The sequence below is a fragment of the Xiphias gladius genome, chromosome 9, assembly GCF_016859285.1.
Source record: "Xiphias gladius isolate SHS-SW01 ecotype Sanya breed wild chromosome 9, ASM1685928v1, whole genome shotgun sequence".
Lineage (NCBI taxonomy): Eukaryota > Metazoa > Chordata > Actinopteri > Istiophoriformes > Xiphiidae > Xiphias > Xiphias gladius.
Genome location: NC_053408.1, coordinates 588,017 through 600,361, shown reverse-complemented (window position 1 = coordinate 600,361; position 12,345 = coordinate 588,017). Strand labels below are relative to the sequence as shown.

General features: G+C 41.3%; 1 protein-coding gene across 1 annotated transcript; it reads left to right on the top strand.

Moving 5' to 3' along the window:
• The first annotated feature begins 721 nt into the window (after positions 1-721).
• ptenb (phosphatase and tensin homolog B) lies at positions 722-11,172 on the top strand. The gene is made up of 9 exons (XM_040135994.1): positions 722-1,464; positions 5,919-6,003; positions 6,664-6,708; positions 7,190-7,233; positions 7,382-7,620; positions 8,270-8,411; positions 8,532-8,698; positions 10,138-10,395; positions 10,911-11,172. The coding sequence occupies exons 1-9, from the start codon at positions 1,386-1,388 to the stop codon at positions 11,097-11,099; spliced, it is 1,248 nt and encodes a 415-aa protein (XP_039991928.1). The 5' UTR covers positions 722-1,385; the 3' UTR covers positions 11,100-11,172.
• Positions 11,173-12,345: the final 1,173 nt, after the last annotated feature.

Here is a 12,345-nt window from a genome sequence, read left to right as displayed (position 1 = left end):
GAAACTTAAATCGGTTTGTCATCTTTTGTCTGCTTTTTAAAAATTGATCCTCTGACAGGGAAACATCAGGCTTCCTTTTCCTTTTCCATCCACCACGTTCACTAAATAACAAAAGGAACAAAATATAATGAAAAGATTCAGTATTTCTATTAATTTGTTTTAGTTCACTTTATAGTTACGATTTTTTACATTTTTTTTCTATTTCTTTTATTACTTTTGAATTATATTGTTCTGTTTTGTGATGAGGTCTTTTTTTTCTGTCAATACTGTAAATCGGCTGTAAAAATGCTCAATATCAAATCATATATTACACACACTTTAGTATTTCAATACTTATGACATATTTATAGTTTTTTTTAACTTTGAATCCTTTTGATTTTTTGTATATATATATATATATATATATATATTTTTTTTTTTTTTTTTTTTTTACTCTTATTATATTATAATTTTGATTCCTGCCTCATATGGAAGGTTAGTCATGATTTTTTTTTTTAAATGTTGATGGTAAGTCAAAACCTTTTTTATCCCATATTTTTGAGCTTTTAACTCATAACTTGACTTATTGAGTCAAATTTTGACTCAATATGAACATTTTTGAACGAACAAACAAACCGATGAATAAATCAATCAATATATAAATAAAGCTTTTCGTCTTTATTTTCTCTGTTACTGTCGGAGCTGAGCTTCCACAGCCTCGGGAGAGAAAAAAACAAGAACAACCAACCAACCAAAAAAGCCACCCCTGAGACTTTTATTTTGAAGGGAGAGAGCGGATGTGCCCTGACTCTACTGTGACTCGGTGCGTCGGTCCCGTCTCTTCCTCCGATCAGAGACTGCTCGGAGAGATTTTCTCTCCGCCTGTCTGCGTTCAATCACGGCGTCTCTGCTGCTCACCGAAGCTGGGAATAGTCTCACTGTATCCATCCGACGTCTGGAGGGCTGGATCTCCACCGAACATCGAGCCGTGGATGGTTTTGTCTCCGGGCGGGGGACCTGGAAACCAGGGCCCACAGAGGGAGCAGGGAGGAGGCCCCGACGCCCCCTTGTTCTGACCCAGAAAACAGCACCGACGGCCGGGCTGCCCGTCTACTAGCAGGCCGGCTAGCTTCTGGGCGCACCGGAGCTCGCAAAGGGGGCAGCGAAGGAGTCCGGATAACGGGATCGGTCAGGACCTGTTTTTGTTCTTGTTAATCAGCAGGAAGGATTTTTTTTTTCTCAAAATATTTTGATTTCGGTGAGCTGGCGGTTAGATAGCTCCGGGCTGGCTGTTCCAGTTAGCTTCTCTCCCCGGTTACTATACAGCGGAGGCTCCGGAGCTGGGACGGAGGAGCACAGTCTGCGTACTTTCTCCCAATTTTACGTGCCTCACGGAAACACCGGTAATGGCTGCCTTAATCAAGGAAATCGTGAGCAGAAATAAAAGGCGATACCAGGAGGACGGCTTCGACCTGGACCTGACCTGTATCCTTTCACTGTCAGTTAACGGGGCTTGGTTAGCCTGGTCCGCTAGCTGCTTCGCTCTCGAATGTTGTGCATGACTCCATTCATAAAAGTGTTAATTTAATGATGCTGTGCATGTCGGCAAGCGGGCTGCGCAAGCTAAACAAGACTTTATGTCAGATAGAGCTACTGTTCATATCGGCGTGAGTGTACCTGTTAAACAGCCAAAGCGACGTTAGAAAAATCTGAACTATTCGGAACAGCTCAGTGCTCAGGGACTGAAACTCCGAACCGTTGACGGCAGCGATACGCGTCTACAAATTCTTCAAAATATCTTAAATGTTATAAAGAGCTCTTTATATAGGCTGATGTTTGCTTCATTTTAGCTGCTTCTAGACGTTAGTAGAATTGTATCTGTTGAATGTGCACGTCAGTTTGCATGTTTGCGAGTTTATCTTAAATTGGCCTTTTTTTCAACGGAGATCGTAGTGCGGTTTACTTGCCATTCGGGAGAATGGGGCTGAATCGGGCTAGGTAACGTTATGAGGGGCTGATCTTCAGTCTGTCCGTAACGACGCGGGTGATCCGGCTGGTTTTGGATCGGATCTCAACAGGATGCCAGTTAAAGCTGTATACGGGTCGGTAGATGAGGATACTCATTTGCTTGTGAGTTGTTTTTATGTGTGTTATGTGAGCGGTTGCTAACAGGCTAAGCTAACGGTGGTGTCAGTGTCGTTGCATCAGCAGCAGTCCGGACAGGGGAGCAGCTAACAGACGCACCTGAGAAAACCATACCTGGACATACTGAGTAGAAATCGAACTGTAACCACATCTACAATCAGCATGGATTTAATGATCAAATAAAACGATGTCGCCCAGTTTTAAAGTCAAGGACACATTAACAGTCCAGGTTTGTTTAGTCCCCACATGCACTGAGGTTTGGTTAATAAATATCACTGAGCTCAAACAGGTTTTTTACAGCAAGAATGGGTCCAGCTTCTCAGATGTGAGTCTGCTGTGACAGTCAACTGCAGTTTGTTCTTCTCTTGTATCAGAATCAGATTTTCCCTACAAATAAAATCCCGGTTATGTTTCTAAAAACCCAGAAGGTGGTTTGACAACACTTCCCTCGAGTCTTACGACTCAAATAACATCTGGATGAAAAGAAAAAGTTCTGTCTGCTGCAACACGAAAAACATTTTTAACGTGTTTCTCCAAATTGAGACTCTATTTCCGGTCCACAGACAAAATATTTACAGGATATTTTGTATGTAAAAAGAAAATAATAGGAAACCACATGAATATTGAAGGATATAAGTTCATTTTTATCATTGGGTCAAGTACAAATTGTGCAGATACGTATTTTCATCTACCTCAGCAGAAAGCAGAGTTACGACCTGAGACGTATTAAAAATCTTGTTAATGTCGCAGTAGACGATATTTTTTCATCCAGATGTTTGAAGAGTCTGAGGATTCTGGAAAGTTGACGTGTTCAAATGTCTTGTTGTGTCCAAAACCCCAAGAGACCCAGTTTACCGTGATAGAAGACTCAGAAAACCAGGAACTAATCCCATCTGAGACGCTGGAGCCAGTGAATTGTTACCAATTTGTCTTAAAAAAATGACAGATTGATTATCAAAACTTTGCCAATGAATTTTCTGTCGATCGACCAGCCACAGTTTTTCATCTGTCACCGTTACACTCGAATCCCAGAGCGAAGCATCAAAGAGTAAAAACCCAGGGGGATATTTAACACGTCCTGTCCTGCTGCTGTGAAGGTTTTCCAAGATCCTCAAACACTCGTTCAAAATAACGTGAGGTTCTATGAAAATATAAAATGTTGGACGAGAACCTTCAATATAAAAGCAGCAAATTCTCACATTCTCAACCATCCAGAGTTTTGGGATTTCTGCTTGAAAAAGTGACTTAATTTTCTGACGACCAGTCAGTTAATTTAGAGCTGCGACCAATGATTATTTTCGTTATTGATTAATCTGCCGATTATTTTCTCAATTAGTTGTTTAATCTGTAAAATAGTAAAAAAAAAAAAAAAGATCATCATCATTTCCCCACGTGATGTCTTCAGATGCTTTTTTTGTTCAACCGATCTCAAAAGGTCGGTCAAAGTTCACCATAATCTAATACTGAGCCAGAACCACCACATTTTCATTTTGTCGTTTGAAAATTGACTTGGATGATTGATCGATTATCCCAATAGTTGCCGATTAATTTTCTGTGGATCCACTAATCGATTAATCGACTAATCGTTTCAGCTCTGGGTTCAACATGTGATGTAATCAAACCTGAGATCTGACTCTTCACACTACTGAGCTCAGGTCGGACATATTCATACTGTTGAAACTGATTGTGTGGTCTGATGAAAGCCGAGGGTCAGGTTAGCATTTTTTAATTCCCACCACATCCTACATGTGTAGAACTGCAGCCGTTAATCATTAATCGATTAGTCGATCAAAAGAAAATCGATCAAAACTGTTTTAAAACTCGATTAATCGTGTAAGTCGTTTTTCAAGAAAGCAACATTTGCTGGTTCAAGCCTCTCAGATGCTTTTCTTGGTCACGCGTTACTGTAGACTGATTGTTTTGGAGGTTTGGACGGTAGGACGGACAAAAGAAGACGCCACCTCGGACCCCAGGATGTTGTGAGTAACGACTGTGACGATTGTCTGGTGCTTTATTGATCAGAGGATTGATCGAGAAAATAATCGGCAGGTTAATTGATAGTAAAAATAGATTATTTGTGTTATTTGCAAAATATGAATACACAATTTAACAAATATGAAAGATAACATTGGATCGTTAGCATTAGCACACAGCGAACGTAATTCTGATCGATTATCTGCAGTTCTGGTGTTAAAATCGTGTTCAGTTCAGACTGAGTTGTGTTGAAGTGTTAGAGGATTGTACCAGGTGTGTACAGGTGACCTTTGGGTGACTGTAGAAATGAGACCACCATGTACAGACTGAGGTTCAGGTCTCAGAAGCCTGATCAGACTCAGTCACAGAAACCCAATGAGCTTCACTTCACTGCGACAGAAGTCAAAGAAAAGCATCAAATCCTCATATCTGAGAAGCTGGAACCAGTAAAAATGTGGTGTTTTTAGTTTCAGACATGACCACAACGACTTCACCATCACTGTGATAGCTGCCCGTTAATTTTCTGTCCATTGACTAGTCAATCAATCAATCAATCAGCCAGTTGTTGCAGCAGGTCAGGTCACAGAGCTCAGGATCTGATTTTTTGAGAAATAAAAAGCCGGAGATGAAGGTGGTCTCACGACTCTTCCTGCAGGTCTGACGGCGTCTCCAGAATCCTCAAACTCTTGTAACATCTGGATGAAAAAATATTGTCTGCATCAGATCAAACGAAGATTTTTAATGCGGTTTTTAATCCATGCTAATGTGGGGTCTGGAAGTCTGCAAATATCAAAAAGCTTTGAAAAATGTCCCCCTCAGTTTCTCAGAGTCCAAGATGAGGTTTCATTTCTTGTTTTATTTAAGCAACGCTTCAGAACCTGAAGAGATCCAGTTTACGGTCACGTAAGACGAAGAAACGGCACTTTTTAGAAGATTTAGAACAATCTTCAGAAACCATTGTTTAGAGTCGGATTATGTGGGGGCCAGTCTCATCAGTGTCTCCAGCACAGAGCTGGAGACACTGATGGCAGGTTTGTCTGGGTTAAAGGTCTCCAACCCGACGGATCAGTCCCTGTTCTTCAGGAACTCATGAAAAGATCCCGATTGAAAATCCCCCAGGATATCGTTCATGTACACGTTCGTATAGAATATTGAAGATATTGATATCTGTATTGGTCCGGGCTCTGGTCACTTTCACACCCGGTCAGATTACTAATGTCATGTGACACAGCTGGGTTGTTGCCATGGTTACCGGCAGTGTCCCGGATACGATGAACCAGTTCAACTGGTGTGCAGATGAACAGCGATTTTAAATGTAATCTTTCTGTGGTACAAAGAGTTGATGCAGATGTGTGTTATCCAGACAGCGTCAGTACTGCTACTGTAACTGCTGCTCAGAGCCAAGAGGACGTCTGACACCTAAAACCACAGCATGTCATTTTAATACTTTGGTTTTCGTCGAGCTTTCTGTATGTTTGAAAGCAAAGATAAAAGTGAAGTTACTGTAAATGTCACCTTTGAATTTAAATGGTGAGGTGATTTTAAAAACTTACTGCGAAAACACCCTAGGGAGCTGTGGCTAATGACTATTGTGATGATCAATTAATCTGTGAATGATGATTTTGATCAACGTTAGCGTAGCTCACATTCAGGCATTTGAACAAGGACCTGGTGCTGTCGTCTCTCAGGGAATCCGACTGTAACAGGCTGAAACAAAACGACGCGTTTCTGTCCCCGGCTAGAGTCCGAGTCGGCCTGAAGCAGCTTCGAAGTCGAGAGGTTTGAATGCTGTGTTTATTGATCCTTAACAGAGCGATCAGATATTTATCCCAACATCATAGCGATGGGTTTCCCTGCGGAGCGACTGGAGGGAGTTTACAGAAACAACATCGACGATGTCGTTCGGTAAGACAACACTCTGCGTGACCTCTGACCCCTCCTAAAAGCAGCAGTCTGTTGGGTTTAAATGTTAACTACCAATCGTTTACTCTTCCTCCTGATCATTTTCAAAAGCTTCCGTTAGTGTTGAGATCGATTGATCAGTTCAGTTTGTTTCTATTAAATCAAGCCACGGAGAGATTCCCTCACTCAGTGTTTGGTCAGTTTAACCCGTTACCGTAGAAATCTGTATGTGCGCTTGAGGGGGGGCTTAAAATTAGTTAAGACGGGAAAAAGAAGAACTGTTGGATAGTTAAAGCTGGCTGTCGTTCATGTAGTGTTTTACTTTTTACAAAATTAGTGATTGAAAGTAAACAAAGTACAAATGAAGACAATTCATAAAGCTGTTGGTTCACAGATGAAGAGTTGTACCTGATCTAACCGATGAGTGGGATATCAGTTTGATCGTTTTATGTGATTTAGCAAACAATTACCACATTATCTTATATATCAGTATTAGTTTGTGTATCGGTCCTTCACTAATCTCTCTGTGCTACTAAATCTCCTTTACTCATACTGTGTAACTGTGCTAATATCATTCAATGTGGGGAAACGTGAATCGACACTTACGACATTGACTGTAGAGCGAAAGCTTGTTCAAAGACTGAACCTGTGTCTCTGTGTCAGATTTTTAGATTCAAAGCACAAGAATCACTATAAGATCTACAATCTGTAAGTACTGTGTTTCTGTCTGAGTTTATTTTAGTTCAGGTGTCAGGTGGATTTTAATGCTAATATGACTTTTGCTTACAGCCCGACCGATGACCCACGAAGGGTTTTTGTTTCATGTAACAAACATTGTAATGTGATTTTGCATCAAATATTGTAAAAGTATCTGTATTAAATTTGTGAATGAATAAACACATTGACCAGCCCTACAATGCATTGGTTCATTCAGGAAAGGGTGTTACATTTTCTTAGCTGACGTCTTTAACGTATACATTTGATTTTAAAAAGTGCGAAACCTGATCAAGTTTGAACAGGCCTCCTGTAGATTAGACAGAAACAGGTTGGCTCAAGTAAGAGAAATCTAAAAGAGTATATTAAGATGAAGTCGCGTCTCGCCGTCCTTTTTCGAGTTGAGGATATTTTTTACATTTGGGGTTTCTGCTGTTACTACGGTAAATGTCTTAACATCTGTCTCTGTCCACAGATGTGCAGAGCGACATTACGACACGGCAAAGTTCAACTGTCGAGGTGAGATTCCTTGAGGAAACTGAAGGAGTGGCTGCAGATGGACACTAGTTTCTCCTTTGAGCTCGTGACCTGTGTACTTGAGGTCAAAGAAACGTGGTCAGGAAACAGAGAACATACCTGTTTGATTCTCTCTGTGTGCCTCTTTCAGTCGCTCAGTATCCGTTCGAGGACCACAACCCCCCCCAGCTGGAGCTGATAAAGCCGTTCTGTGAGGACCTGGATCATTGGCTGAGCGAGGACGAGCAGCACGTCGCAGCCATCCACTGCAAGGCGGGAAAAGGCCGCACCGGCGTCATGATCTGCGCCTACCTGCTGCACCGAGGCAAGTTTCAAGAGGCTCAGGAGGCTCTGGACTTCTACGGAGAGGTCCGCACCCACGACAAGAAGGTAACAACACCACTGTTAATGCTTAACATGAGGTTTCATGGTACTTCTACCGCGTCTGCTAATCATGAGATAAAAAGGGTCATTTTACGGGACCACCTGTGTCCGATTAACTGTAAAGAAGAAACACGAGTACGGCTGGACGACATTACCTAAAACCTGTATCATGACATATATTAACTGATTTACCTTGACAACAAAAACTTTAACACCTTTTGTCTTTAATTTGTCTCTTTGCTAGTACTAATTACATCTTACTCAGTGGTGCAGCAGTGGGGTCTGGGTGGAGCATAATTTTCAGGCCGGACTCTGTGAACAGAAAACAGAAGCAATGAACATCAGGTGATACTGAAAACACAGGTTCAGAGTTCATCATACGCAGGTCACCTGAATGAAAAGGTTATCAGTGAGTCAGTGGGTGGGGCCAAAGGATGTGCTACCCTAAGATAATCAAATATGTTTGATGGTTTTCAGCCGTGGAAATACTGTGCACGAAGAATTCCATAAGAAGAATGTCTCAAATAAAATGAAAAGTACAAGCATGTTTGAAGCATGCATTGAAAATGCTTACTGGCACATGAATGATTTATTATTGTGTGTGTGTGTGTGTGTGTGTGTGTGTGTGTGTGTGTGTGTGTGTGTGTGCTTTCAGGGTGTGACCATCCCCAGTCAGCGACGTTATGTCATCTACTACAGCTTCCTGCTGAGGAACCAGCTGCAGTACAAACCTGTCGCTCTGCTCTTCCATAAAATGCTGTTTGAAACCATCCCCATGTTCACTGGAGGCACCTGCAGTAAGTCTGACCGACTGTCTGCAGCTGCAATATTAATGGACAGCTTCAGAAAATAAACTGAGTAATGAAGTCAGAAACTTATAAATAAAATACTCTTGTGTTGCTGTGCTCTCGGTGCAGACCCTCAGTTTGTGGTGTACCAGTTGAAGGTGAAGATTCACACCTCCAACCCCTCCCACACCCGGCGGGAAGACAAACTGATGCTGTTTGAGTTCCCACAGCCTCTTCCTGTCTGCGGAGACATCAAGGTGGAGTTCTTCCACAAGCAGAATAAGGTGATGAAGAAGGTGAGGGGGAGTCGTTACAGCTGATCATCCTTTTTAAAAGTTGATGTAAACAAATGTAAAATTAATTGTTTGCGGTATAAAACCTGATATTTACAGAAATGAAAAGAATCATAACAACTATGATTTGCAGTTGTGGTATGTGTGTCGTGTGCTGTTTTATTTCATCATACTTAACTTTTAATTTGTTTATCTGGCACTTCTGATTTTCACAGATTTTTTTGACATTGATTCCTCAAATGTGTCGTGCCTTGACTTAGATGTAATTTACAATGGATAGTTTAAATGTACCTTTGGGCAATGAATTCTACACAGAATAACCCAAAATGACCAATTAAAATTTAATAAAAAAACAATAACTGAAGCCACTCGTTTACGTAAGTATTCAGACTACATTCAGTACTTTGTAGAAGCACATTTGGCAGCGATTACAGCTCAAGGCTTCTTGGTTACGACATCTTGAGTATGTGGTTGTTTGCATAGGTCGTCTTGGATAAATCATGTCAAATGTGCCGTCTTGTGTAGGTCATCCAGCATATGTTGTCTTAAATAAGTTGTCTTGCATAAGCCCATGTCTTGGGTAAGTCATCTTTCGGTGAGTCTTCTTGGTCGCCTCCCTGACCATGGCCCCTCTCACCCAGTTACTGAGTTTCGTTGGACTATCAGCTCTGGGAAGATTCCCTGTTGTCTTTGCGTATGCCATCTTAAATAAGTTTTTCTGGCTAAGTTGTCTTGGGTGAGTCTTCTTGGTCGCCTCCCTGACCAAGGGCCCTCTCGCCCAGTTGCTGAGTTTGGTTGGACAACCAGCTCTGAGAAGAGTTCCGGTGGGGAATCGTTGCAAATCTTCTTTCATTCACAGCAATGGAGCCCGCTGTTTTTCCTGGGTGCATTCAGAGCTTCGTGAAGGGTTTTACACCCTCACCAAGATCTTTGCCTCCACCGTTTGATGGCTCCTTAAAGTTCATGATTTGGTTTTTGGTCTCACAAGCGCTGTGAACTTTGGAAGGTTTGATGAGCTTGAGGTCAGTTGTGAAGTGGCATACCAAAGAGTGCTTATGAAAATGAGGGATTTCTGTTTTTTATTGTTAGTAATTGTGCACAAATTTCAAAATATTTTCATTATTGGTCAATGTGTGCATAATTAATTGTCAGGAAAGTATATTTAATCAGTTTTAGATAGAATCTATAACACAGTCAAGTGTGCAACAAGTGAAGGGGTCTTAACACTTTCCAGCTAAATGTCTGCTGCAAGTTAGTGTTACTGATTGAGCCCAAAAACTCAAATCATAAATGAGTCTTGGCGGTCTTTACAGTCTGTCATCCTCTGCCCTTAGACGAGTGATTTACATCAGGAACAACTCAACACAGAGATCTGCAGTAGATGTTTCTTTACAGTGTAGACAGCTGGACCAGTTTCCTCAGACTCCTCCTCTTCTGTCCAGGAAAAGATGTTTCATTTCTGGGTCAACACGTTCTTCATCCCGGGGCCGGAAGAGAACCCAGACAAACTAGAGAACGGCAGCGCCGGGACGCTGCGGGAACAGGCCGACAGAACGCACCAGAACCTGGGAATGATGACGACCATGATGATGGGAGGAGAAACCAATGACAGAGACTACCTTGTTCTCACTCTGATCAAGAACGACCTGGACAAGGCCAACAAAGACAAGGCCAACAGAAACTTCTCCCCGAACTTCAAGGTAAAACATTTCTGTTGGTTTCGTCGCTCAGCATCATTTAATCTGGTTTGTTCACCTAATGTATTTCACATTGCAGAAGGTAGCTGCTCTCACAGCTTTATTCTTTGATACAGAAAAAAAAACTTTGGTTGCACCAATTTATTGGCAGCTGCTAAATTATCCTCTTATTAATAGATGTTACTGATCTGATAATGTAGTTTCAGCGTTTCAGCTTTTTCTCACACTTGTGTGGTTCTCCTGTGATTTTGAGTAAACAGTACAAGGTAAAGAAGATAATAAATTTGTATGAATTCATATCTGTTGTATAGCTGCATGGCCTGGCCGATCCAAGGACGTCATTAAACAATCCTGTCTTTAATAGCGACAGGCTAGGACTGTTCAAACACATTGATTACGGGAAATCACTGCAATCCCCAAAACCCTGTCATGAATGTGGTGCTGCGGGTTATCGACCCCGAAATTTCAACATTCGTGCATCCCTAGCAACTCATTCAGTGTTTCCGTGTCTGCGTCAGGTGAAACTGTTTTTTACCAAGACGGTAGAGGAAGGAGCTAACTGTGACGCAAGCAGCACGTCGGCCTCTGTGACCCCAGACGTCAGCGACAATGAACCAGATCACTACCGCTACTCTGATACGACGGACTCGGACCCGGAGAATGAGCCGTTTGAAGAGGACCACCACAATCAGATCACAAAAGTCTGACACACACACACTGACACACACACACATTCAGATACATACGTGTGTATGTATGTATATATACACACATATGTATACACGGTATACGCATATATATGTATAGGTGTGTGTAGATCTATATATATATATATATATATCTCTCTCTATATATATAAATATAGATATATATGTGTATGTGTGTGTGTATATATATGTGTGTATATACATGCACTAATGAACCCCCAAACTAAGACTAGCGAGTGGTTAGCTTATGGGGGAATATAACCTATGGACCAGAACTGATCTGTGGGACTCTGGGATCAAAGAGCTCATATCAGATTAAAAAGCCCCCCTCCCCGCCAATCTTCTGCTTGGTGCACACCTGGACAATCACATGTCATGGCAGTCGGGGGTGAGGAGGGTGGGGATAAACACGTGGGCAGGGACAGGCCGGAAAATGGACAGCGAATGGACAATAAATACAGATGAATGGACAGACAGGAGATTTTAAAAATTTAAAGGGGTAAAACTTGAATATAAACAAACTGAAAGACAAGTAGACTTCTTTAGTGACTACACCAAGATGTTTGTTGGATAACTCCCCAGTCCCCGTGTGTCCTTCCATCCTTCTTTCCTTTCCTTGCTTCCTTCCTGAACAGTTTTAGGAAACTTTATGCAGACCAATCTGATATTTGTTTTTTTTTGTTTTTTTTCATCTCTGCCCTCTTCAGTTTTCAGTTTTGTTAAGCTGTGTCAGAGTGTTGACTCTTCTCTATGTGCGCTGACATAACATTTTTAAGCCCAAATTCACATTCGGTTATTTTTATGCACTACTACGGCTTATTTTAAATTATTAGTCTTCTTGTCAAGTGTGGACCCATATGGACTTTTGAAGGCCAGTACTGATATCTTTGAATTTCAGCAAAATGAATTGTATAATGTATTAATATAAAATTAGGCTATTTTGATTCCCTGCATCATGTCCTCAAGAGTTGGCTCTGAAGTCGACCTTAGACCTTTGTGGGACACTAAAACAAATTTTACTGACTGAAATTATGAAACCAGGACATTGATGAAGGTAATCAATTAAACCAAATATTAAATTCAATTAGAGTGTCACTTTAGATGGAAATGACGGCATATTTTTCATTATAAAAAGAGATTATTTACTAGACCTATTGATGAATGGCATTTTTAAAACTCACTATGAGGAACCAACCAGCAGGTTAAAACCCAATGGTTTAAAAAAAAAAAATGGTGGACTACAAAG

Bases quoted from the DNA above. Each gene is read 5' to 3' on its own strand.
- ptenb (XM_040135994.1), top strand. From the start codon at position 1,386: ATGGCTGCCTTAATCAAGGAAATCGTGAGCAGAAATAAAAGGCGATAC. The intron at 6,709-7,189 runs GTAAGTACTGTG...CTCTGTCCACAG, and splicing joins CACTATAAGATCTACAATCT to ATGTGCAGAGCGACATTACG. The intron at 7,234-7,381 runs GTGAGATTCCTT...TGCCTCTTTCAG, and splicing joins GGCAAAGTTCAACTGTCGAG to TCGCTCAGTATCCGTTCGAG.